Source organism: Oryctolagus cuniculus, chromosome 6, assembly GCF_051225735.1.
Source record: "Oryctolagus cuniculus isolate XC-2025 breed Fujian yellow rabbit chromosome 6, ASM5122573v1, whole genome shotgun sequence".
NCBI classification, from domain to species: Eukaryota; Metazoa; Chordata; class Mammalia; order Lagomorpha; family Leporidae; genus Oryctolagus; species Oryctolagus cuniculus.
In genome coordinates this window covers 106,563,154-106,590,436 of record NC_142872.1, presented here as the reverse complement: position 1 = coordinate 106,590,436, position 27,283 = coordinate 106,563,154, and the positions used below count along the sequence as shown (strand labels likewise).

General features: G+C 41.1%; 1 protein-coding gene across 3 annotated transcripts in view; it reads right to left on the bottom strand.

Moving 5' to 3' along the window:
- ZBTB10 (zinc finger and BTB domain containing 10) overlaps positions 1–27,283 on the bottom strand; it is a 48,926-nt gene that overhangs the window by 12,876 nt on the left and 8,767 nt on the right. For 2 of the 3 annotated variants that reach the window (XM_008255691.4, XM_017341413.4), the window contains exons 1-2: positions 25,598–27,121; positions 12,583–13,474 (exon numbers count right to left, since the gene is read on the bottom strand). In XM_008255691.4, coding sequence (XP_008253913.1) covers positions 12,583–13,474; positions 25,598–26,587 — 1,882 coding nt within the window. In that variant the 5' untranslated portion in view covers positions 26,588–27,121. Of the gene's footprint in view, positions 1–12,582; positions 13,475–25,597; positions 27,122–27,283 lie in introns of those variants that run through there. The other variant, XM_089335458.1, reaches the window with a different exon arrangement.

The window sequence follows — 27,283 nt, the reverse complement described above, 5'->3', positions numbered from 1 at the left end:
GTTGGTTCACCCTCCAATGGCCGCCACGGCTGGCGCGCTGCGGCCGGCGCACCGCGCTGATCCGATGGCAGGAGCCAGGAGCCAGGTGCTTTTCCTGGTCTCCCATGGGGTGCAGGGCCCAAGCACCTGGGCCATCCTCCACTGCACTCCCTGGCCACAGCAGAGGGCTGGCCTGGAAGAGGGGCAACCGGGACAGAATCCGGCGCCCCGACCGGGACTAGAACCCGGTGTGCCGGCGCCGCTAGGCGGAGGATTAGCCTAGTGAGCCGCGGCGCCGGCCATCTAATTATTATTTTATTTAAGCATCCAAGTAGAGAAATATAATAACAAAGGCTATTGATCTGGTGCTTAAGTTAGAAATAAAAATGTTGTATAGATGGTAAATAAAAATCATAGTAGTGAACATGAGACCATGAGAAAACGACTGATCAAATACATGAAATCTTGACATTTACTGACCTAGAATAAGAATGTAAAACTTTCAATGAAAGAAGGAAAGGAAGAATAAGGATTTAGTTTAGAAGGTGAAAATAACATCTAAATTGTGACAGAGCCACCATGATAAGACGAAATTAATGATACTGTAAACACATCAGCAAAGAGAAGAACTGTCAATTGTGAATTGTGTGAGAGTCCAAGTATGGGATCCAGAAGCACAGGCTGTGGTACTTGAGAGGGAGCAACTGATGTATATATAGAGGTTTGAAACCAGCAACCTTGGGTCATTCCAGGCTTTTGGCTTCTATATTCTCTGGTAAAATAGACTATGAGGTTATTATCTAGAGAAAATGGGTTGAAAGTCAGAGTAAGAAGCATGTTGTTCATGTGCAATTCAGACACAGTAAATAGACACAAGATTCCTTTCCACATTCCTTGAAAGCAGGGACAATACTGTTTATTTTCCCAGTATTACTACAATGTCTTTAAAAACACTATTAAATATTGGCATAAATATTCTGCCCTTTGCAACCTGTATTACTAAACAAAGTTTAGTCTTAACGATATCTGAAGAGTAATCTCTCCATCACTGGGTCAACAACATATCCAGATTAAACATAAACTAAAAACATTTAACTGAAATTTAGGGATTGTTTCTGGATAAAGTAAAATTATTTCAACAACAAAAAAACTTAAACAATCTTACTAGGTTTCTCAGTCTTTCAAGAAGTCATTGTTATTTTAAAAAGATTTATTTCAAAGGCACAACTAAAGAGAGAAGGGGGAGGGAAGGAGAAAGAGAAGAAAAGGGGGTTGGGGGAGAAAGAGAGACAGAGAAACACATGTGCTTCCATCTGCTAGTTCACACTCTCCAAATGTCTGCAATGGTTAGGCTGGGCCAGGCAGAAGCTAGGAGCCTGCAACTCCATCCAGGTCTCCCCAGGTGGGTGCAGGGCCCAAGTACTTGGGCCATCGTCTTTAGCTTTCCTTTGTGCATTATCAGGGAGCTGGATTAGAAGTGGAGCAGTTGGGACATGAAATTGGTGCCCATACTGGATACTGGCATTATAGGCAGTGGCTTTTCCCACTATGCCACAATGCCAGCCCCAAAGTCATAATTCTAAATAAAGTTCAGTCAGAGTGTATTTCTTACAATTCTTTCATGTGAGTTTAAATACAGGGTGTTTCTGTATCTGTTACATTGTATAAACTTGTTGAAGGCTCTCTTCAACTAGTGTTTTTTTTTTTTTTTTTTTTTTTTACAGGCAGAGTGGACAGTGAGAGAGAGAGAGAAAGGTCTTCCTTTTGCCGTTGGTTCACCCTCCAATGGCCGCCGCGGCTGGTGCGCTGCGGCCGGCACACCGCGCTGATCCGGAGGCAGGAGCCAGGTGCTTCTCCTGGTCTCCCATGGGGTGCAGGGCCCAAGCACTTGGGCCATCCTCCACTGCACTCCCTGGCCACAGCAGAGAGCTGGCCTGGAAGAGGGGCAACCGGGACAGAATCTGGTATCCCAACCGGGACTAGAATCCGGTGTACCGGCACCACAGGCGGAGGATTAGCTGTGGCGCCAGTTCTTAAAAGAGGTATTCACTCAGGCCAGCGATGTCGCAAGGAGGGGAGCGGGGTAGAGACTAAAGCTACCACTGGTAGTGCAGGGAATCCCAAGTGGGCATCAGTTCAAGTCCCGGCTGCTCCACTTCCAGTCCAGCTCCCTGCTAATTCACTTGGGAAAGCAGCAGAAAATGGCCAAAGTTCTTGGGTTTCTGCATCCATGTGGGAGACCCAGAAGAAGCTTTGGATCAGCTCAGCTCTAGCCGTTGCAGCCATTTAGGGAAACTGAATCAGTGGACTGAAGTCTTCGCTCTTGTTCTGTCTCTGCCTCTCCCTCTCAACATTTCAAATAAATAAATCTTGGGGGGGGGGGGAACTTTCCACTGTACCATCCCCTAAAGTATCAGATTTTAATTTGTAGCCTTTAATCCCATATGGACTTAAGTAGAGGCCTCAGCCAAAACCTTATAAATATAGTCTTCCTATGAACAATATTTCCCTTTGAAAACCCAAAATCATCCCCAAGCAACAGATACATTATCTGTTTTGAAAGGCAACACCTATGTGGTTCTTAGTATCAAAAACAAACCTCCAAAAAGGTGAGCTTTTGCAGGCTAACAATGGGCTTTCATCAATGGTGAGCTTAACTTAGGAATCAATATATCATATCACTGTTTCAACTTTATTTGAAACCAGATAGAAAGAGAGAGAGAGAGAATGAATGAGCAAATAGCACAGAACCTTCCATATGCTGTTTCACTCCCCAAACATCACAACAGGTCTGTGCCATGCTTAACTCCATTCTGGTCTCCCACACGGGTAGTTGGAGTTCAAGTACTTGGGCTAATCTATGATGCCTTCCCAGGAGCATTAGCAGGAAGCTGGACCAGAAGAGTAGTTTAGGACTCAAAATGGCACTCTCATAAGGAATGCTGGTGTCAGCAAGTGTTGGCTTAACTCATATTGCCACAATGCCAGTCCCATAGCAAAAGACCTTTCTGAAGAACTGTTTATTAAATCTTTAGTTTCACTGGTGACAACTATTTTTCTGACTGGTAGCAGGTATGTGTATGGTATACAATATTCAAATGACGAAGGCTAAATGATAAGGTGTATAGAATTTCATGTTTTTAAAAACATCATTCCCAGCAAAACAATTAAGAGCAGCCTTCTCAATACAAAACAAAAATAGATTTTAGCAGTTACAGCCTTTCATATATAAGGGGTCCCATAAGCTCATGGTAAGTGCATACTGTAAAAAAACTACACATGGATTTTTAAAATTTTGTACCAAAATAAACTTATCTTGTATTCCCTTTTCCATGAGCTTTTTGAAGAACCTTCACATTATCTCAGAAGCTTTACTACTTATCTATGTAAAAGAAAGGATATTTTTATCTCCAGCTTTAAAATGATGAACCTAAGTCTGAGTGAGGTAAATCATTTAGCACAGTGGTTAACTTGCAACACTTGCATTCCATTTGAGTGCCAGGGGTTTGAGTTTCAACTCTACTTCTGATTCCTGCTTCCTGCTAATGTACACTGTCAGAGGCCAACAGGTTGATGGCTCAAGTACTCCGGTTCCTGCCACCCACATGGAACATGCAGATGGGATTCTGGGTTCCTGGTTTCAGTTCAGTCCAGTCCTGGCTATTGTGGGCATTTGGGGAGTGAATCAGTGGACAGATCTCCATCACTCAAACTCTGTATTCCAAAAAAAATATAAATCAAAATATAAAGATTGAACTTCTCCCAAATGTTTAACAGTAATGAGTTAGCAGTAGAGCTGTGCATTATTTGTTAACTGTGTTAAACTATATCCTGATTTATTAGCATGCATCAAGTCTTGGGGTCTGGCATATAACACACAATCAAAATACTACAATTTGCAACCTGGGAACCTGGGAACCAGATGTCAGACATACACTCAAACCCCATTCTATGAAAAACCATCATTTATTAGGTTTCCTTTAGTTAATAAACCTGCCTCTGAAATCTTAAGGATACCAAGATATTAGTTACCACTGTTCTCTATAATACATTTTTGTATCTTAAGGCATCCTCCTTCTTTAAATTCGTATTTTTTATATTTCTGATGAATCATGTTACACTTTTAAAAATGATATTTATGATTTAAAAGTTCAGATTAATAAGGAGAGAGGATGAGATGAGATTAAAAGATTAGAATATTTCTTGGTCTCCAGCCTGTGTTGCAGAATAATGGGTAAAGCTACTGCCTATGGTGCTGGCATCCCAATAGGGTGCCAGTTCCATTCCTGATTGGCTCCACTTTCAATCCAACTCCCTGCTAATGCACCTGAGAAAGCAGGGAAGGATGGCCCAAGTGCTTGGGCCCCTGCACCCACATGGGAGTCCTGAATGAAGCTCCTGGTTCCTGGCTTCAATCTGCCCCAGCCCCAACCATTGTGGCTATTTGGAAAGTGAACCAGTGGATGCAAGACCTCTGTCTTTTCTAATTCTGCCTTTCAAATAAACAAAATAAATCTTAAAAAAAAAAAAAAGACTCAGTCTCTACTCCAAAATGTTTATGTAGCTTTTTTTTTCCTTTTCATGGAAAATAATTAGCAATATTTACCTACTTCACAAAATTGCAGTGAGAAGTGATATTGGTATTAACTAAGTTATAAAGTACTAACTATAAGACCTGGTCATTACGTGAAGTTCATTTTTGTGCCTGTATTCATAAAAGGCTTTCCCTGGACCACAGTGGGCTGGCTGTATCAATCCTTCCAAATCATCTGGGAAGTGAGTAGTTTAGCAACTGTCTGGGAAGCACTAAGCCAAACAATACTGGGATGGAATGAAGGTCTCCTGACTCTCAATATTCCAAACATGATGCAGACACAGACTAATTCAGATTTTGTTACAAGACAAATATTCTAAAAAAGAATTGTATGGCAGAAGACATCTAAAATGGAAGCATTGGAATTACATTCCACTGTACAGTAAGATCTATTCAACTTTCATTTCATATAAATATGTACCCACCTAAGTTCTTTTCACTAAAAGTAAGTCTTATTTTCATAACCAAGATTTTTCCCCTTCAGTTTTTTCCTTTAGTAGAGAATAAATTCAGTTGTAAGCATTTTACACACACACACACACACACACACACACACACCCCTGTAGCAGCTTAGAAATTCAAGGTAGCTTTCCTTTCGCTCCCAAACTTCTTTCCACTATTCAAAAGGCTATCATTTCTAAAACAAATAGTCCCTATCAGGTCTCCTCAGTACCAATCTATAATCAATGTCTTCAAATGTACTAGTTTGAAATGCAAATATAACCAGATCAAACCTCAAGTTAAAAACATTGTTGCCTGAGTGTGTAAAACAAAATCCACCTTTTATCTCCACAGCATACAAAGTTAATCACAAATCTAGTCCTAATTTATCTCCCAACTACACTCCCCTTTCTATTCATTTACCCATTTCATTGCATTTCCTTGCCACCTGATAGTCAGTGCTGCCCTTCTTCCTCCCCTTGCATACTCCTACTGCCTTCTCTATGAAGTTTTCTCCAATTCTTCTGAGCAATTAGGAGTCTCTGCTACCCAACCCCCCCCCCACTTCTTAAATAATCTGATTTTAACATTTAGCACATTGCACTAATACATATTTCTATCCCATGGCTATCCTATTGTGAATCACATTCCAGATAATGGACTCCTCAACCTTGACACTATCTGCCATACTGCTTAGTTTCTGGGCATTTAAATTACAATTCTGTCTCCCAATTTCCTCTTCTGTGATGACGTGGAAAGCTATTCTGGAGTTTCAGGAAAGTAGTATTTGGTTATAATATAAACCTTTTTTAAGAGTAAGCTTTGAAAATAAAAACTGAAAGACTATCTGGTCATCGTACTATATTAAGTAAGGTTTTCAGAAAATAAAATTCCAGGCCGGCGCCGCGACTCACTAGGCTAATCCTCCGCCTAGCGGCGCCGGCACACCGGGTTCTAGTCCCGGTCGGGGCGCCGGATTCTGTCCCGGTTGCCCCTCTTCCAGGCCAGCCCTCTGCTGTGGCCAGGGAGTGCAGTGGAGGACCCTGCACCCCATGGGAGACCAGGAAAAGCACCTGGCTCCTGGCTCTTGCCATTGGATCAGCACGGTGCGCTGGCTGCAGCGCGCTGGCCGTGGCGGCCATTGGAGGGTGAACCAACGGCAAAGGAAGACCTTTCTCTCTGTCTCTCTCTCTCACTGTCCACTCTGCCTGTCAAAAAATAAAAAAAATAAAATAAAAAAAAAATAAAATTCCAGTTCTATGAAAATTCTCAGGGACTGATATTTGTAAGGTTTAGACAACTTAAGCTCAAGCAGGCAGCAGTCAGAAACACCGCTGAAACTGATCCACATAAGGCTTCTTCAGCTCCCAGATCTCTGGCCACACAACCTCCATTCCTTACAGTTTCTAACTTTGTAGGTAATAATTACTCTTAGGCCAGATACAGCAGAAAGTAACATTATGCAGAGCAAAATTAAAGGAGAGAGGGAAAAAATATGGTAGATTATTTCTACTATCATATAGCTGTCTACTTTCTCACATTTATTAATACTAAACGTAAGATTCTTACGCCTTTGTAGAGTGTACAGTCCCTAACTACTAGGTGTTTTTGTTTTTTTTTTTTAAAACGAGTATTCAGGAACAATGTTGGATATAGTGGGTTAGATGACATTTGGGATGCATGCATCCCACATCCCTGGAGTGCCTGGGTTTAACTTCCTGCTAATACACTCTCTGGGAAGCAATAGTGATGACTCAAATAGTTGAATCTCTGTCACTCATGTAGAAGGCCTGGACTGAGTTCCCTGCTCCAGGTTTTGGTCTGGCCCGGCCCTGGCTGTTGTTGGCATTTGGGGAGTGAATTCGTGGGCAGCTCTCTCTGCCTCTTTCCCTCTCAAAAATAAATAAGATGAGCACCAGATCTTCAAACCCAATTATTAAGTTCTAATGAAAATGATTTAGCATTTTGGCTGTGGCACAACCTTGATAACACTGCCTATCAGAAAGATGCCTGAAAGGCTTTGCAGAACATCTGGAATCCCTAAGAGAAAGAAAACTAATCCAGGTCCATAAATCTGTTATATAAACCCCCTGGGGCAAAATGTAGAAGGTAGTATTTTTCAGGTTTTAGAAAAGTAGTAACTACAATACCACAGCAGAGTCGGGGGAAGCAATCTATAACCAAAACATTAACATTTCTGCAACAAAGTATGAATACAAATATTTAAGGAACTAAGTAAAAAATGTAACTGGCTTTGCTGCCAAAATGAGTAACAAAAAGTTTTGGGCTTTTAACAGCTTTTAAGACTATGAGGCAGAAGTTCTACTTCTTTCCCATTGGAGAAAATATTCCCATTTCAGATATATTCAAAGCTAGTTAGTGGCAGAACTTGAGCCCAAAGTCCAAGTATTCTTTTTTTTTTTTTTTTTTTTTTTTTTTTTTTTTTTTTGACAGGCAGAGTGGACAGTGAGAGAGAGAGACAGAGAGAAAGGTCTTCCTTTGCCGTTGGTTCACCCTCCAATGGCCGCCGCTGCAGCCGGCGCACCGCGCTGATCCGATGGCAGGAGCCAGGATCCAGGTGCTTTTCCTGGTCTCCCATGGGGTGCAGGGCCCAAGCACCTGGGCCATCCTCCACTGCACTCCCTGGCCATAGCAGAGAGCTGGCCTGGAAGAGGGGCAACCGGGACAGAATCCAGCGCCCCAACCGGGACTAGAACCCGGTGTGCCGGCGCCGCAAGGTGGAGGATTAGCCTATTGAGCCACGGCGCCGGCTCCAAGTATTCTTTATCAAAGTCAACTTCCATGGTTTGTAAACTTGTTTAAAATAGTTTATACACTAAATTTATACAGCATGGTTAAAATCAAAACTTTAAAAATGGTTTTATAAGCTGAAAAATGTAATTATTTTGAAAGCATTTTGGGATTCCAGTTCCCAAAAGTAATACTGAACATCAAAACAGAAACGCAGAAATGCTGGTTAGTCTAATTAATTAGTTTACTATACTATACAGAGTAAGTCATTACTTCAAATACACATACCTCATTAAGATTCCTTAAAGCTATCTAGTCTGAAGATGCTTTTTCCTCAAAATTGTTTTCTAAATACTAAATTATAGATCTTCTAACCAAAAGGCAATTATACAAATTAAAGCTGACTTCAACTTTACTTGTCAGGATTAATACAAATTTACACATGCTACTAAAACTATTTTCCCATTATAAGACTAGATGGGAGAAAGCACTGCCTAGATTTATCAAAATAACTAAATTATATATTTTGATCAAGTAAAAATCACCTTCCATCCAAATTATCTGTGAGGTATTAAGAAAAACATCAATCACCAACATGGATCCATATTAACTTTTGTCAATGATAAAAATCAAAATAATCTGCTGCACTTACTAGGAAACACTTGAAGAAACTGTTATACCACTCATTGCTAACTGTATAAAACATCTCTGGGGAAATTCCTTTCAGAAGTCAGTACCCAAAGTCTGTCATCTTACAGAAATGATGTTTCTTCCTTTCCATAAAGATTGCTTAGTACCTTAGAGCCAGTTAGAAACTTCATTAGGAAAACCATATTCACACGTGACTAGCACTCTGCTCTGCTAATTTTTACTTCTATTTTGCTAATGTCTTTTCAAAGATTTTGTTAAAAAATGAAATATATTTGTGTATAATACATATACAGAGTATAATTATTTACAATGGGTGGAACCTGAAGTACAACTGGTATAAATATAAAACCTAGACTCAGAAAACCATGTCCCATCAGTTGACAGCATTAAGAGAACTACAACAAAAAAATAGGATGGGTATCTGACTTGTTCTGATTAAATGCAACAACCTACACGAATGTATTTTGTAAAAGAAATTTAGCATTATTTTTCTCTACAATTTATTTTCTTATTTTATATTTTTATCTACTTTAGATAACGTTTAATATTTTCCAGTTGCAAATCAGCAAAACAAGAATTTGAAAATTCTTTTCCATTAGGGCAATTCATTAACGACACTTTCCCCCCCCCAATTAACAGCTTTAACACCAATAAAACCGAAGTAATTTACAAGTTCCACTTCACATATTCAAATATCAGACATGATCTCAACTGAATCCCAATACTGAGTCAACAGGCTAGCTTCTTCAAGATTAAAAAACAAAACTAAAAGTCAAAACACATGTGAATAAAATCCTGGACAATTATGGTATGGGTATACCTTCTTATCTCAATCTTTATAAGGCACTCCAAATCAGCTTCAACATTACATGAAGACATGTTATTGGAGCTATATTTTACAAACTGCGGACTTAAAAACCTGGGTAATCCATGGTTTCTACAAGCGGGATCCACAAATCCAAATATGCCCTGTACTGTTTATGGATTAAGTAATTCTCTACGACTTTTCATATGTTTGGTACAGAATTTGAAATTCCTCTTAAGGTATTTCACTAAAAATATTTTCACTAAAAATATTATATTCTCAATAACTGGAAATTAAAGCCTATACAATAGAGATACACAAAAACCTTTTAAATTTAAAGGGGACTAATGTTTTTTTATAAAACAAGGGTCTACTAGTTTAGTGGTTAATCCCAAGCTTTTAATGAAACAGACCTAAATATGAAACCTGCCTCTCTCTACTTTTACTAGCTGAATAACCTTGAGAAAGGCCTTAACCTTGGTAAACACAGGCCCACTGTGTTCTATATTGGTCAGAAATTGCCTGGAGTTAGTCAACTCTGTATATTCACAAGATAGAAGAAACAGGACTTAACTTATAAAAAATGGGGCTTCAGGGGGAATTTCTTAAGTGTCTAATATTTGAAGGGCCATCAGGTAGATTAGAAGGATTAGAGGTTAGGTTCAAATTCGATTCAAATGACAGATTTATGATGTTAAAGAAAAACAAATTCTGGCTCAAAATAAAATGACTTCCTAATAATTTAGTCATTCCACACTGAAACAGGCTGCTTAAGAAAGTAATCTTTGTAAGTATTCAAAGTCAGGCTGAGGTGAGCACTTGGTAGACAGTATATAGCACTGGAAAACTGATATAAATAACCCCAACAGTCATCCCCAGGTTTAAGGGTGATAGAGCTGACTGTGACAGTTCAGGTACTTTGTGTTCATTTTGTTATAGTAATAATTCTAATAAAATAAGCATCATATTTTAAAGATGAAGAAACTGAGAAGGAGCCAATTTGATCATGGTGGCATATTAGGTATGTGGCAGAATTGACTTTCAAATCCATTATGTCTGACTCACTTTAGGCTCTTTCCACTGTTACCAGCAGATTTTAACCTTGACTCACAGCAGAATCACCTACAGAACTTTAAAAAAAATTCTAACACCCAGACCACATTGCATACCAAATAAACTGGAATTCCTAGAGGAGACTCGGGCATCATGGTATGTAATGCTCCCAAACTGATAACATGTGGCCATGACTAAGACTCATTGTTCTATACCAAGGGTTGGCAATAAAGTTTTACAGGAACACACCCATATTCATTTGCTTACATATTACCTATAACTGCTTATAGGCTACAAATTACAGAGTTGAGTAGATGACCTTTCGGCCAGGAAAGTTGATGATATGCCAGTACTTCATGAAAAAATAGATTTGGAAGATGTTTACTCTGGTGGAAAAAAAATTAAAATCCATGAAGTCTTTGAAGATCCCTTGTAGCTACTGTTTTTGGCCTTTTCCAGTAAAAATCTACCAACCCCTGGCTAATACATATTATGCCAACCTAATGCTTTTTTTTTAATAAGACCTACTTTCTACAATTGAATGAAGTTGGATTTAAAGGTATTAAAAAGTTGTAAAAAGCTTAACGGTTGGAATGCAGCACATCACTGATACAACCAATTTGCTGAGTTAAAGCAAGGTTCAAATGCCAAAGTGTTATCAATGGTATAATAAAATTATCTTTTATAAATAAGAGATAAATTGAAAGCCTATTAGATTTATTATAGACTTAGACCACCAATAAAAACAATGAAAGATGCTTGCTAACATAGTTGCTATTAATGCTATTTTTTAAAAGCATGCACTTTGGCTTAATATTAATATTAAATCACTCTAATTAAATTGACTTTTAAGAATGAGGTTAGCTCTGAATGATTTTGCTGTTGATCAACTGTTCCCCTAAAGATCTGCTTATCTTTAAAGAAATAGTGTGTATGTATACACAAAGGTATATATGATGGACACACTCATATATTTAAAAACACTACAGGGTTCCTAGCATACTGGAATAATCCATGCAGTAGAAAGACAATATAGCTCTAATTTTTGAGAAATCTGTCAAGATCTTCTATATTAAGGACACCAAAAACAGGTTCTAAGAAGTCTATCTAACTTCAATACTTTTTCTTAAGTGTCTTGGAGATTTTACTGCTAAAAACTTGATGTACAATAAGGGAACAGATCAGTAAATAGTATTAATTATATACATATGCTACTAGTGCAAACTAAAACACTAGCAAAATCATCTCACAAAATTTTACTATCCCTTTTTGCCCTCTCAGCAAACAAAACAATGACTCAAACTGATAACAAAAGTACTCCATCCTCAGATTATCAGCATCATGCAAATCAGACACTGAGTGGTTCATAGTGCTTGGAAAACAAGCATCAAATCACAAGACAGTAGTAGACAAATGTGAGGTATGCATAAGGAACCTCAAACCCACCAAGTTGCTTTTCAAACACAGGCACAATCTAAATGTAAAATAAAGTTTCAATTTCAAAATATTATAAATATTTCTATTTATACTCTTTAACAATGGTCCTCCACTCCTTAAAAAGCTCAACCACGATAATATAAACTTAAAATATTCCAGCTTCTATAAGTTCTATAATTAAATGTTTAAATACCAAAAAAATGATTAAGCTGACTAGGTCTCATCAATGCTTTGAAATGACAAGCGGATTATATATTACAAATAAAGATTCTATCCCAGCACTAGGTAAAAAATAGCATAATGGCAAAAGATCAGGAAAGTCAAAGACCTATATATGCAATGGAGTCCACATCCAAAACTTAAAGTGGCCCAACTTACAAATTTGTAATAGTGCAAAAAGTATACTCAATCATTGTTTTTCACTTTCAGCACTGTATTTGATAAACTGAGACATTCAGAACATAAAATAGGCTTTGTGTGAGAAGATTTTGCCCAACTGTAGCCTAATGCAAATGTTCTGAGCACATTTAACATAGATGAGGCTAAGCTATGTTTGGTAGGTTAGGTGCATTAAATTCCTTTTCAACTCAAGATATTTTAATCTTACAATAAGTAAATCAAAGGTCATCCATATAGACAATGCCATGGTTATCAATACTTTTGAGAAATTCACATACACAATGCATAGGGAATAGACAAATATACTAAAAATTGTTCAAGTCCCCCCCCACTTCTACTGTAAACACTCAAATTTAATGCTACTTTTATAATAAACATTTTAATTACAAACATACTTTCAAAATATACTCAAGATTATATCCAAATGTAATCAGAATGAAAACCGAGATACCTTTGTATATACAATATTTACCTGGTTCTTCCTTGACGATTAGCGTCTTATTTTCTTCTGGATAGGCAACAGGTGGTTGCATCACTGAGCAATCTTCTAAATTTGTTTCATTATTAGGTGGTATGTTATAAATAAATCTCTTTGTAGTTTGGTTTTTCCTCCTTGTTTTGCCAGTCTCTTGAATTCCCTGGGAGCCCATATTATTCCAAATAAACACTTTTGTTTGACCTTGAGATTCATTTTCAGCCAATTCAGGAGAACCATCCTGGACCCAATTACTGTCACTCATTTGGTAGTTTTCTAATTGGCCCTCGTCGACATTACAACCATCATTTTCAATTTTTACATTACTTGCCAAATTGGTAAGATTCCGTGTTGCCCAAAAGCTGGCAATTTTTTGATCCCGTGATGAAGACAGACCATCTCTATTAACTGGTTTTCTATTGTTATAGTCCACAACTACAGACTCTGGAGCTTCTGATTTAATGCTTATATTTAAGGCATCTTTAATGAAATTTCGGCAAGTTTGAACAACTTCACTCATCTGAAGATAGCTGGCCACTGTCATCACTTCAATGGCATTTTGGCTTGTGAGCACCAGGTTACCAGAATACAAGAAGTCCAAGATGACTGAAAAACCTTGAACTGCAGCAATATCTAAATGGGTAGTATTGTTTTGGTTAGGGCTTTCTTTGTTTGAAACGCAATATAAAGTCTTAAAGAAACGGCTGCCTGCAACCAGGATGTTCTTATGAGCTTTAAAGATTTTTCCGCTCACCACAATGCTGACATCACAAAGGATATCTTTCTTTCTCTGTTCATCTAGTTGTCGAAGAAGTTGATAGCAATAAGAGTTCTCATTTGGCCTACTATTAAAGTCACAGTACCCCTCCTCTGATGGTATTTCTGACTCCTGTAATTGGATGGAAAACATTAATATTATTAAATTTTGTTTACTTTTTAAAGTCCTCAAACCAAGGAAAACAAAAACATTTTAAAAGTACTAATCAAATGTACTAACTTGTGAGTAATCATTATGCATTGTGAGACTGAAGCATTCATCACCCTAAATACTGAAAGGAATCAACAGCCGGGTGCAACCCTTGCTATTATTTAAATGACCAAACACATCTGACTGAAGATCAGTAAGATTTCATTTAAAGAATAATAAGCATCATGTTATTCATGTCAAATATACACTAAGGACATAAATTGAACATTTAAAATTAAAGTGTAAAGAGCAATTATTTCCTTAAGAAATTTTCATTTCTAGAAATTGAATTAATTTGCTTTATCTCTGATAGAAAAGCAACAGTATGCTTCTCTGAACTTGAAATATCAAAGTAAAATAATGTGGGCATTATCAGCCTATCGAACATCATTTGAAAGGTAAATTCTAAGTCTTGGCAAACACTGAAATCAAACAGCTTAGGTCAATGGAGTTAATTAAATCTAGTAAGAGATAGACCCTAAGGAGAAAATGTGTTCCAACTATAGGAATATTCAATTATATAACTCGTCAATCAACTTTCAAAATACCTTCTTTTTAGGGCCATAAATACATCAACTGTAAAGTAAGAAGAGTTCATGAATTCAAAATTCCTTATGTTTATAAAACTTTGTCTTTCATCATACAACTATTCATTATAGCTATATGTAGCATTGCTGAAGTTAAGGTAATTTCCTATAAAATAATTAACGACTGTGTGCTATAAAAGAGTACAATCTAATTTCAAAATGTTACTTGTACCAACTGTCAACTGTGTGTCTTTGGGCAAGTCACTATCCCTGAAAGACTTTTCTTAAACAATAAAGTAGTACCACAAATATTAGAATCAATAATTTTATGACTTTCTTCAGTCACTAGGTGGGTAAGCTCCCTTAATAAGGCAGAACTGTGTCTCTCTATAACCTTGAATAGTGCACTTAGACACTACTTAATAATTCTGCTAAATAAATGAAGTAATCATTTTTCCCCAAGAGAAAAACTGCTGACATTTCTAGTAGAAAAGATGTTAACTGAAAATGTTAACCTAATTTAAGTGTTAAACTTTTCATTGTTTTCTTTAGGCACAAGATACTAACATATACAGACCATTTCTAAAATAATGAAATATAAATCTAACAGTTTATTGTCATAGATAAAAACATGGAAAGATACAGAATATGTGTAAGCATGCTCAAAAGGAATGATAATGGGAAGACAGGACCACTAAAGAATTCTTGGAATACTCTAAATGGGATTCCTAAAGAATAACCAAACTCCATCTGACTCAATCATGGGTATAGCTAAATTATAATTCATATACTTACATGCTGTATAAATACTCATCTTATATCTTAGGTTTAACTTATATTTATATACCCACAATGGCTTTACTTCCGAGTCCTGGTCTCAGGAGGCTATACACACAATAATCTCAGTACTCTGAAACTAAACCACAGTCCACCTAAGAATTTTTGTGCTGCTTCCAGGTATGAAAAGTCACTGAAAGAACCAAAGTATTATAATTTCAGAAAGCTTCAGTGTTTCACAAGCATAATGCAACAGTATGGATAACCTCCAAAATCTGGGGTTTAGGAGTATGATAACTAAAGAATGAAGCATAGGAAGTAGAAATTTTCCTTTCATTTTTGACTGAGCCTTAACAGCTTTCCCAACCTCTCCTACCACCTCATGTGCATGTTTTTACACTACAGCAACTGCCTCCAGCCCCACCCCATCACTCCAATGTTACAACACTCTAAATTAGCTATTTTCTCTTCCTACTAAAACATCCAATCCTCAGCAAAAGCAGGTTAATAGTCAAAGGTAGAATAAACAAATCTGTAAACCCCCCAATTTTTGTTTTGAAGGATGAGGGAAAGGAAGTGCGGTAAAAAAAATTTAAAAATTAGAAAAGAGGTTGTTTTGCAAGCAGTGTTGCGGTACAGTGGATTAAGCCACCTCATCCAATGCCAGTACCCCCAGAGTGCTGTTTCCAGTCCTGGCAGCCCCTCTTCACTTCTAGCTTTCTCCTAATGAATGTGGGAAAAGCAGTGGCCAGAGCTGCCACACGAGACCAATGCTGTGGTGCACCAAGTTAAGCTGCTGTCTGTGATGCAGGCATCCCTTGCTGGGTGCCTGGCGCAGCCCCTGTGGAACCCACTGACTCCTCCCTGAGTCTGGCTCCCTGTCCAGTCTACTGGCTGGCCTGGGGCATCCCCTTCTCTTTTGCGAGTCCAGGTGTTCCACTTCTGATCCAGCTCCCTGCTAATGTACCTAGGAAGGCAGCAGAGGATGGCCCAAGAGCTTATTAGGTCCCTGCCACCCACATGGAAGACCAGGATGGAGTCACAGGCCCCTGGCCCACACTAGGCCAAGCTGTTGCAGCCCTTTGGTGAACGGACCAGTAGATAGATGCAGGATCTCTGTCTCTGACTCTGCCTTTCAAATAAACTAATTTTAAGGGGAAAAAATGCATAGAGCTGTTACCCACATGGGAAACCCAGATGGAGTTCCTAGATTCTGGCTATGCCTGGCCTAGCCCTGGCTGTTGCAGGCATTTGGGGAGTAAACTAGAGGATACAGTATCTTTGTTGGCCTTTCAACTAACAATTATAAAAAAACAAGAGGTTTTATTTAAGCTAACATCTTGTATCTAATAAACCAGCCTGTGTGAAATTTCAAGCTATTTAGCAAAGGGGAATTAAAATCTTTAGGACGTGTATGAATAATATAAAGAAATAAAATAATACTCAAAATGCCTGTAATAATTACTGCTATAGTTTAGATTTCTATAAAAGCATCATACTGTTTTTTTTTTTGCTCTCCCTTTTGAGAGTGCATAAAGTTTTACTAATTTGCCTGTTTGCTACAGAAAATTCTGAACACAAGTGAGAAATCTTTCTTTGGTGCAGGCTTCACACTGTTATGAATGCTGCATCTGGCCAGCAAGCTCATTTTGTTCGAAGATATTGCAGTGTAAGTATGAACACTTGGAAGAAGCAAAAATTTTAGACACTGAATAAAATTCAGCAGCACCTCCACAGTGTTTGTGTACACAGTGAATCAAGCTTTTACAAGTCAAAAATTGCCTAAATTTTTTTTATCATCAAGCCGTTAAAAACACTCTACAAGGTGGCTCTAACTATAGCAGTCATCCTAAGCTATGGTCATTGTGTCCTGAATTTGGGGGCCCAGTTCCCAATTTTTAAGATTCTGCCTTGATCACACCAAAAGGTCTAATTTTTCAAAACTCAGACTAAAGCCATTTAGCAAAAATATTTGCCCACTCTATTTTGACACAAGCTCTATAACTCAAACACTGTTCAGTCACCATTTTTTCTCATTGCTATTATACAAGAACATTTTTGTCCCCTGCTTTTACAAGCAACACCAGCAATTTCTTTTTCACTACCGATTAAAGGACTATGCTATATATTTGCAACTCTTATTAAATATGCCCTTCAGATTGAAGGGTTTTCAAGTCAAGAGTATGTGTACTTTCCAAGATTTGGGTGACAGCTAAATAAGCACATAGTACTAAAGTGCTAATATAAAGTGCTAATATCATTTACTGAACAAAATAAATTAAGAACTCTCAACACTGAAAAAGAAATCTTAAAGTAGATTATCTTAAAACTCCAGAGATCTGTTCTTTGGATTCCTTCTTTAATGTTCACTCTCATAGAGAATTTCAGGTGGTACACTTAAATAAAAATTCTGACAAAGGTATTTAAATGTTTACACAACTGATCTTTTCAAATATAGGGAATTTTTCTATCTCTTTTCCCAAAAAGAAAAGCACAACTAAGGTCAGACAGTAACCTAAACTAGCTAAATAAAGAGGTTTTAAGTAAATGGACATTTAAACCTAATCTTGAAATTATTTATTTGTGATGTCCATAATTAAACTAATTTAAATGGATGAGTCCTTAGAAACAATTTATTCAAAATTCAGAGAACACTCAGTGTCCATTTAGTTAAAATCCTCTTAACCTATTATCTTCATATTTATTTCCAGGGGTACAAAATATTTCACTCCAAGGAAAAACTCTGAAAAGCTTCTTTAAAAAGCTTTAACTTCACTTGTTTAATAAGCATTGCTAGAATCTAAGAAGGGAACCAAAATTATTTGGTTCCTAACTTGAAGCCATTGCTAGATTTCCTTAAGGTACTGAAGAGCATAAACAACGGAGGTAGGAGAGCAGAGAGAAGATGTATCTAACCCATTGTTTTTAGGTGTGGAGGTATTTGGAAGAAAGGAGATTTAAACATAGCCTTAACAGATGCAAAAACTGGAATAGAAGGATGAGCATTCTCAGCAAATGAAACAAGAAAAAAAATTAAGATGATCTCCAGCATCCTCAAAATTCCAATTTTTTTTAAATTCCAAATTTATCAAAGTCCATGAAATGCAAATACTCATTAATATACTTTTCAGAGGTAAATGTCTATCATCTGCATCAGATTATAATAAAAAATGTGAATCTCTCAAAAGATCAAGAGCCACTGCTAGAAGCACCTTATAGAACTTTTAAAAGCAGACTGATTAGATTGGCAGAACCAAGATGGGAGGGTATCAGGGGACTAGACTGGCAGGTATTCTGACCAGTTGGGAAGCTACTATTTATGGTCAACACAGGAAAAACAAAGGTCAAACCAGGGAGATGGATATCGTTAATGGAGGTCTGGAAAAATATCTGAAAGGTAAATTAAGAAAACTGAGTTATTAAGTAGGTAGGGGGGAGGGGAGAGGAAAGAATCACAGGGTTTTCAGCTTTTTAGTTTAGGAAACTACATTAAATACCACCAACTCATGGAGAATATAAGACCACCATCCTGTCTCCTACTCTTCTGGGAGAGAAGCTAACTTCACTTGCAATTAATATAAACTAACAACCCTCCACAGTCAATCCAATAATGATAGGAAAATGTTGTTTGGCTTAAAAAAAAAATCAAGTGGGATACATGTTTTCTGCAATATAAGATGCCACTTGGAATGCTACCACCTGGATTCAAGCTCTGGATCATTTCCTGCTAAACTGTACCCTGGGAGGCAGCAGGTAATGCCTCAAGTAGTTGGTCCCCTGCCTCCCACACAGAGACAGAGTTCTGGGCTCCTGGTTTGGGCCTCGCCCAGCCCTAGCTATTGCCGGCATCTGGTGAGTGAACCAGTCAGTAGAAGATACTTCTTTCTCTGCTCCCCTCCTTCCTCAAGTAAGGAAAAAAAAAAAAAAAAAAAATTAAAATTATCTCCCTACCCGGAAATAATTATTTTACTAGACAAATTATGGGGGCCGGCTTGGTGGTACAGAGGGCAGAGTGGCCGCCTGCAGTGCTGGCATCCCATTTGGATACCTGTTCGAGCCTGGCTGCTGGAACAGGCTCCGTTCCAGCTCCCTGCTAATATATCTGGGAAAGCAGTGGAAGATGGCCCAAGTCTTTAGGCCCCTGCACCCACATGAGACTCAGAAGAAGCTCCTGACTCCTGGCTCGAATTGGCCCAGCTCTGGCCAAACAGGCCATTTTGGGGGTGAACCAGCAGATAGAAGCTCTCTCTCCCTCCACCTTTCACATAAATAAACAAACAAATCTTTAAAAACAAAGAAGAATGCTACAGAAAAGAGACAAATTATGTAGCATTAAGTCCTTAACTGTAAATTTAAAAATCAAGAAAAAAAGGCAGAGGGAGGGAGGATCAAGGGGAGGGAAGAATTGTCACTATATTCTTAGAATTTTATCTATGAATTATATTGAATCTGTTAAAAGCTAAAAAAATTTTTTTTAAATGAATAAATTAGCAGAAAAAATTTCCAACACAAAGTGTAAATTAAAATCATTAAAGACATCAAAATCTTTATTATTGGGGTATCCCTCTGGCCCAGCAGTTAAAATGTCCATGTCCCATGCTGAAGTAATCTGAAATAATCCAGCTTGGGCTCCTGACCCCAAACTTCCTGCTAAGGAGACCCTGGGAGGCAGCAGTAATAGCTCAAGTAACTGGGTACCTGCCCCCCATGTGGGAGACTTGGACTGTGTTCTTAGCTCCTGGATTAAGCCCTGCTCTGGCTGTTGTAGGCATTTGGGAAGTAAACCAATGGATGGAATCAATATTTATCTTATTGCCTGCATGTCCTCTCTCCCTCTGCTACTCAAATAAATGTAAGTTTTGCTACAGTGGGTTACATATTGAGAGAAAAACAGTAACTTATACTTCTAATTTCAAATTTTAGAAAAAGTCAAATTCGGGCCGGCGCCGCGGCTCACTAGGCTAATCCTCTGCCTTGCGGCGCCTGCACACCGGGTTCTAGTCCTGGTTGGGGCGCCGGATTCTGTCTTGGTTGCCCCTCTTCCAGGCTAGCTCTCTACTGTGGCCCGGGAGTGCAGTGGAGGATGGCCCAAGTGCTTGGGCCCTGCACCCCATGGGAGACCAGGAGAAGCACCTGGCTCCTGCCTTCAGATCGGCCTCTGGCCATAGCGGCCATTTGTGGGGTAAACCAACGGCAAAGGAAGACCTTTCTCTCTGTCTCTCTCACTGTCCACTCTGCCTGTCAAAAAAATAAATAAATAAAATAAAATAAAATAAAAATAAATGAAAAAAGAAAAAGTCAAATTCAATTTATAGAATGAGGCTACAGCCAATGTGATGGCAAACGAGTCCTTTTTTTTTTTTTTGATAGGCAGAGTTAGTGAGTGTGTGAGTGAGAGAGAGAGAGAAAGGTCTTCCTTTGCTGTTGGTTCACCCCCCAAATGGCCGCTATGGCCAGCGGGCGATCCGAAGGCAGGAGCCAGGTGCTTCTCCTGGTCTCCCATGCGGGTGCAGGGCCCAAGCACTTGGGCCATCCTCCACTACCCTCCCGGGCCACAGCAGAGAGCTGGACTGGAAGAGGAGCAACCGGGACAGAATCTGGCACCCCAACCGGGACTAGAACCCTGGGTGCCTGCTCTGCAGGCGGAGGATTAGCCTATTGAGCCGCGGCACCGGCCGGCAAATGAGTTCTTGCTAAGTGATACTGATGAACTCTAATACTTCTCTCTTAAATTCTAAACCCACAAAACACTACACTGGTGCCTCTACACAGCAGCACACACATATTTGGTCACAAGTCTTCCTTGCTTAAAACTGTTGTTTCCATTTATTCACGGAATAAAATACAATCATTTTAGCTTGACAAGAAAACCTCCATGACTAGAGTCTAGCCACCTATTCAAGCTTGATTCTTTTCATCTTGCTCAAACTATCCATTTTTCTCAGGCACATCAAGACACCATTTCTCCATTTTCCTCATGCTGCTTCCAACTTCCAGGATGTTGTTCCCACCTCCCTTGTCATCAACATTTATTCATTTAACACAAGGTTCAAGAGCCTGGTCTACAAGCTTCTCAACTTTTGCAACTAGAACCGCTCAGTCCCTTCCTTTCAGTGCACGCTGAACACATTTCCACCATGGCGTTTGTTTAATCTCATTGTCATGTTTGTGTCTCCTTACTGAACTACAAGTTTCTTGAAGGAAAAGTAAAAAAATCAGTTTAAAGGTTTTCGTCTCCAGTGCCTTAGACCCAACAAGCAAAATTTTAGAGGGTTAAAGAAGGAAATCCTAGGTAGACAATATTGTCAGACACTACCAAAAATTTGAAAAACAAGGGAAATGAACCATCTCTTATTGAATCATACACAATGAGGGAATGATACTAATTATTCCATAATAACCACAGGTTAATTAGGCCATAGGTTCATCTTTAATATCTACTTTTCCTTCTCAAAGGTCTTTCAAACTTTCTTCCTCTCTTCCAGGCCAGCTCTCTGCTGTGGCCCGGGAGTGCAGTGGAGGATGGCCCAAGTGCTTGGGCCCTGCACCCCATGGGAGACCAGGATAAGTACCTGGCTCCTGCAGTGCGCTGGCCGCAGCGTGCCGGCCGCGGCGGCCATTGGAGGGTGAACCAACAGCAAAGGAAGACCTTTCTCTCTGTCTCTCTCTCTCACTGTCCACTCTGCCTGTCAAAACAAACAAACAAACAAACAAACAAAACCAACCAACCAACCTAGACTGTGTGTTATGGTGCAGCAAGTTTGGCTACTGCTTGGAATATACCTGCATCCGATATTGGAGTGCCTAGGTTTGGGTCCCAGCTACCCCACTTTCCATTCAGCTTTGTGCTAATGCATCCTGGGAGGCAGATGATAGCTCAGGTGCTTGGGTTCCTGCCACCCAAGTGGGAGAGCTGGGTGAAGTTCCCAGCTCCTGTTTTTGGCCTGGCCCAGTGCTGGCTGTTGCAGTTATTTGGGGCATAAACCAGCAGATGGAAGACCTCTCTTCTGTCTTGCCCTCTCTCTTCTAAATAAATAAATCTTAAACACAACCAATCAATCAACCTTTGGGTCTTATTTCTGCCTAAAGCCAAGGAGGATGATAGATTGGCCTCAGCTTCTTTGTCAGCTCCAGCTACTGACATGGACATAGTTTGATCAGTAATTTCAATCAGATCACTGGTCTGAATTTCTGGAAACATCAACTAAATTTAACAATACATTTAGGTGTGTGTCTTAGGTTTAGTAAACTGTAAGAGTTGACAGGATGCTTGATTTAGGCAATGGAAATTTCACACCTGGATAGAAAGGGGTCTAGACCAAGATACAGTAGTAATCACTATTAATAAAGCCATTTTAAGATCCTCTGGGCAAAATGGTTAAATTCTGAGAGCAAATCATCGAACCTGACTCTGAAGGTATAGCTGTTATTCAAAGTAAAACTATACCATATTATCCTTATAAATGGAGGTATACCTCTGAAATAGAAGGCTCAGAACAAAGACTCAAAAAGCATGCTTAAAGTCTCCCATGAGGGGGCCGGTGCGGTGGCACCGGCATCCCATACGGGTACCAGTTAGTGTCTGGGATGCTCCTCTTCCAATCCAGCTCTCTTGCTATGGCCTGGGAAAGCAGTAGAAGATGGCCCAAGTCCTTGGGCCCCTGCACCCATGTGGGACACGGGGAAGAAGCTCCTGGCTCCGGATCGGCTCAACTCCAGCCGTTGCGGCCATTTGGAGAGTGAACCAGTGGATGGAAGACCTTCCTTTCAGTCTCTCCCTCTTTCTGTCTCTAGCTCTACCTATCAAATAAATAATAAAAAAGTTTCCCATGAGCAATGCTTTATAACTACTGTCCAAATAATAATCTTCTCAAGAGTGCTCAAATCTTTTCAAGGTCACCATCAAAGCTTTTTTTTTTTTAATAGAAAAAGTAAGAAATGTAATCCTTGGTGACACACTAAAATTTGTCCAAACTCCTCTAAAATACAGGTCTCCTTAAAAGAGAAATGAGAATGAATAAACTACCTCTAGCTCAAATTGAACTCCTGCCTGAAGAATTCCAAAACTCATTTCAATGTTTTTAAGCCAAGAGAACGCTAACGCAAGGTATTCTTTGAAAAGCTGAGGAAAATTTCATGTAGGATATGAGAAACAGGCTCAGAATGTTCAAAGAATCTGAAGGCCAAAGTCCCAGGAGGTATCAAATGGAGAACTGGCTTGGTCTCTAACAAGAGTTATTCCATGAGACAGTGGCTACAAAACTGACAAACCAGTGACAGTGAGGTAGCTAACTACAATTAAAATAAATGACAATAAGTAATAGCTGTAATTTACTAAGCCATTGTGTGCTGGCCCATATATTTTGCATTGGAAACTAGAAGTTAACTACTTTGCCTGCCAGGAAAGAGCATGACCCAAGTCCCCCCAACCTTACGCCCAAGAATGCTCTTACAGGCTGTGTTATACTGCCTCCTACAGGTGATCAAGGGCTGTAGTTAGGGCAACAAAAACAAAAAACACCAACACTGCCCAAAGGAGTAAGGCAGAGTATTAACAGGACAAAGAGATTCAAAGGTGTTACCTGGGGTATCAAGATATCTTCCAAACTACTTAGGAACTACAGAAATGATGAGGATCAATTCAAAGCGGAAACAACCAAAACCCAATCAAGGAGGACCAACAGATAGCCTGAAAACAAACCCGCCTTACTAAATTGTATTGTCTTCAGTCTAATCAAAGAATGCCTTAAAAGAAATGAGATGATCTATCCGCTGAATTAGCAGAGATTTTCAAAGGGGAAGGGAAAGGAATAGCTCAGGTCAAGTTTTAAAAAGGTTTCACCTACCAATGAATTGTGAGCCAGACAAATGCCTAGAGAAGGATACACCCATACTAAGTCTACCATAAGGTTATCCAACTAATTCCCCCTTCCTATGATTTCAGGTTCACGAAGCAGCTAATTATAATTTGCATTCCCATTCAGATTCGCCTACATCGAAAGACTGTGCTGATAAGGACTAACTGGCCCACTGTATATTAATTCATTTCTGTTGTCTTTAAAAATTTTTAGATAACCAACTCAACATTATGTGGAAATTTAAGTTTTAATTTTCACAGGTCCCCCACCTATTTAGTATTTTACTGAATAACACCAGGCATGTTAATTAACCCTTTAAGGCCTTAGACTCCTCTTCTATAAAATGGAAACAAAGACACTTTGCACAGTAAATGTGTCTGGCACACAGAAAAACAAGAAAAATGTTAGCTCTATCTCACTTCATTGCCCAAGCTCACAAAGCTAGCAACTGCAGAAAGCTGAGATCTGAACCCAGATTTACTCCAAACCCATTCTTTTTCCATTACGACACTCCTTATAGGCTTTAGTCTCAGTTGCCACCCAGAACTCTTAAGACTTAGGACAATTTACTTAACCTTTCTGGGGCTTGTATCTTTAAATGATCTTCCTCCTAGGGTTTAAGCAACTAAATATCTGCAAGGAAAGAAAAAAACCCCAAAACTGTATCTGAAGTATATAGGAATAATAACCCTATGCTTTTTCAGTGAAAGCCCCAACTTCTGAGAATCTTCTGTACTGGGTCTGTGTGGTTATTGGTGTGCCTAACTAACTCCCTTACAAGGGTGCTGAACGCAAGATCACGCCAATAAACAACACACCAAGGGACAAATATGAGAATTGACTTTCTAAAATCAATGACTTGGCTACAAAAGAATGATTTCCATCCACATTCATGGATCTTTTTGTAAAAGTCAGAAGAAAAAAAAAACGGGCTGATCAACATCTTTGGCTTGATGGTTAGGCTACTATCTTTAGACTAGAAATGTTAAAACGAGGACTAAGAACTAAAGTACAGCTTACTTGATTTGTAGCTAAAGACTGGGGTTTTCAAGAATTTGGTCAAAAAAAAAAAATTCCCTACCAGTTCAAATCAACTACTTGATCCAAAAAAACTGCATACTAAATATCTCCCACGCTAAGTTTAAAGTACTCAATGTAAACTGATTTACAAGAACGTTTCTGAAAAAGAAGGCTATAGAAGACTCTCAGCACAGAAATCTGGATAGAAGTACACAGGTCAAAGCTACGACAGTTTACCACAAGCAAGTCTTGGTAAGAAAGTTCAACAAGTTCAGCCGAGACGAGTTTAGTAAAATTACTCACATGAGAAAGGAGTTATTCAAATAGCTTCCCCAACATTTACATACAGTTCTGACACTTCACATTATCGTGCTCTAATGGAAGAACTCTTTCGGCTAGACGGTTTCTTGGGAGAGGTATTGCCAGGTTTAGGGAACTCTGCCTAATCCACTCTTCAGTTGCCAGATCTGACTTCCAGCAGTACTCTAAACCTCTACGAACATAAGGCGGCTTCGCTAAAATCACAGCTAATAAAATACATGACCCGAAGTCATCCTTTTAGACTAAAACCTTCAACCTACTTTTTCAAAACCTTCTACTGGATTCAATCCCAAGAGCAAAGAAATCTCAGTCATAAAGACATAAAAACACAGTCAGCGGTACGATTAGAAAATTGTCATTCCGTTCCCCTCCCCCCACACCACATACACAACTTTTGCAAACTTGTTCCCAGGCTTTCCAAACCCCCACGCGGAAGGCTCCCCGCACCCCTCTCAACGGGAGCGATGCGCTCGCTCAGGGGAATGGGTGGTTTAGCCAAGGAATCTTCCCCCTAAAAGAGGCAGGCGCGAGCTCTAGCCTACCTGGGCGTTGGCTTCGTGGAGTTTGTGCTCGGTAGAGACGTGGTGCCTCAGGAGAAGGGTTTTCTTGTAGTTGCGGGTCCCTCGAGAAAGCTCATCGTGCCCCACCTGGGGCAGGTCCACGCTGCCCCCATCCTCGGAGGTCTTTTGGCACCAGCCGCAAAACATAAGGCCAGTATCCTTGGAATACCGCAGCCAGGGAAAATCCTTTAGCCAGGAGGTCTGGAAGGAGCACTGGAGCTTCTGCATTAGGGACTTGGACCGCGCGAGCGGCAAGTGCTGGACAGTCTCTCCTTCGCCAGCTCCCACACCGCTGCCCTCCACTTCGTCCCCGCCATCGCCGCCCGACCGCCTGCTGCTGCCGCAGCTGCCGCCTTCCGCCCCACTGCCGTCGCCCAGGCTCGCCCCCTCCTCCTCGTCCTCGGTGCTGTCGCTCAGGGACGCGCCGTCCTGCATCAACTCCTTCCCCTCCAGCGCGTCCAGCTCCAGCTCCACAGCCGCCGGCCCTCGTCCATTGAAATGCCTCAGGGGCCACGCCGAGGTCTCGGGCCGGCCGCGGCTACTGCCATTGTTGCCGAGACCCCCGCCGCCGCCGCCTCCTCGGAAGGCCAGAGTCCGACGGTTCCTTTCCGCTAGCAAGGGGCCCCCCGCGCCACCGCCGCCCAGCGAGGTGGGGCCGCCCGCGTCTTGGGGGAGCAGCAACTCCTTAGCTTCCTCGGCGGCGGCCGCGGCAGCCGCAGCAGCGGCCGCCCCAGCGGAGGCCTCCAAGTCTTGGGGCTCCAGGCCCTCCAATTCCGTTTCCTCGTCGGCCCCCCGCCCATTGGGCTGCTGAAGCGCGGGCGGCGCCGGCGGCGGGGGCTGTCTTGGCTGCGGCTGCTGAGGCCAAGCCGAGGCCTCCCCGCCAGCGTTATTGTTCGTGGAGCCGCCGCTGGCGGTGACCAACCCGCCTCCTCGGAACGCCAGCGTCCTGCGGTTCATCTCACTGAACGACATGGCGCGCGCAGCCGCCGCCGCCGCCGCCGCCGCCCGGTGCCCCGGCTCGCGCCCGGCCTCGGGCCGCGTCCCGCGCGCTCCCCGCGGCTCCCCCTCCGCTTCGCCCCCGCCCCCGGCGTTCCGGTCTCGCGGGGCTCGGCCTCGCCCTCCCGCCCGGCTCGCGCCCGGGGCTGCCGCACGCGTCCGCGTCCGCTGCCGCCGCCGCCGCCGCCGCCGCCGCCTCCGGCCGCTCTCCGCGTCCTCCACCCCCGCCCCGCTGCGCTCCGGGCAGCGTCCCGCGCGGAGAAGGGGGCGGGCGGCGGAGAGGCGAGGAGCGAGCCGGGGCGCGTGGGGCCTTCGAAGTTGAGAGGCGGAGTGCGGGGAGACCCTCCGCTGCCCCCTCTTCTACGCCGCGCGCACACACCGACCCTCCAAACAGATATCCTTCCTCCGGCGCGCCGAGGAGTCCCGCCGCCGCCGCCGCCGCCGCCGCCGGCTGCCGACGCGCTGAGGACGAGAGGCACGTTAAACTGCCCGGCTCCGCCACATAACGAGCCGACAATAAAGCCGGCGGAGCGCTTCCGTCCGACCAGGCCCTGGCGGAGGTCGAATGGCAAATGAACAACGGACCGTGCGCCCACAATGCACCGGGGTAGCAGTAACCGCTGGAGGGGGAAAGGGTGGGGGCCGGGCTGGGGGAGGGGGGCTGGGCTTGGG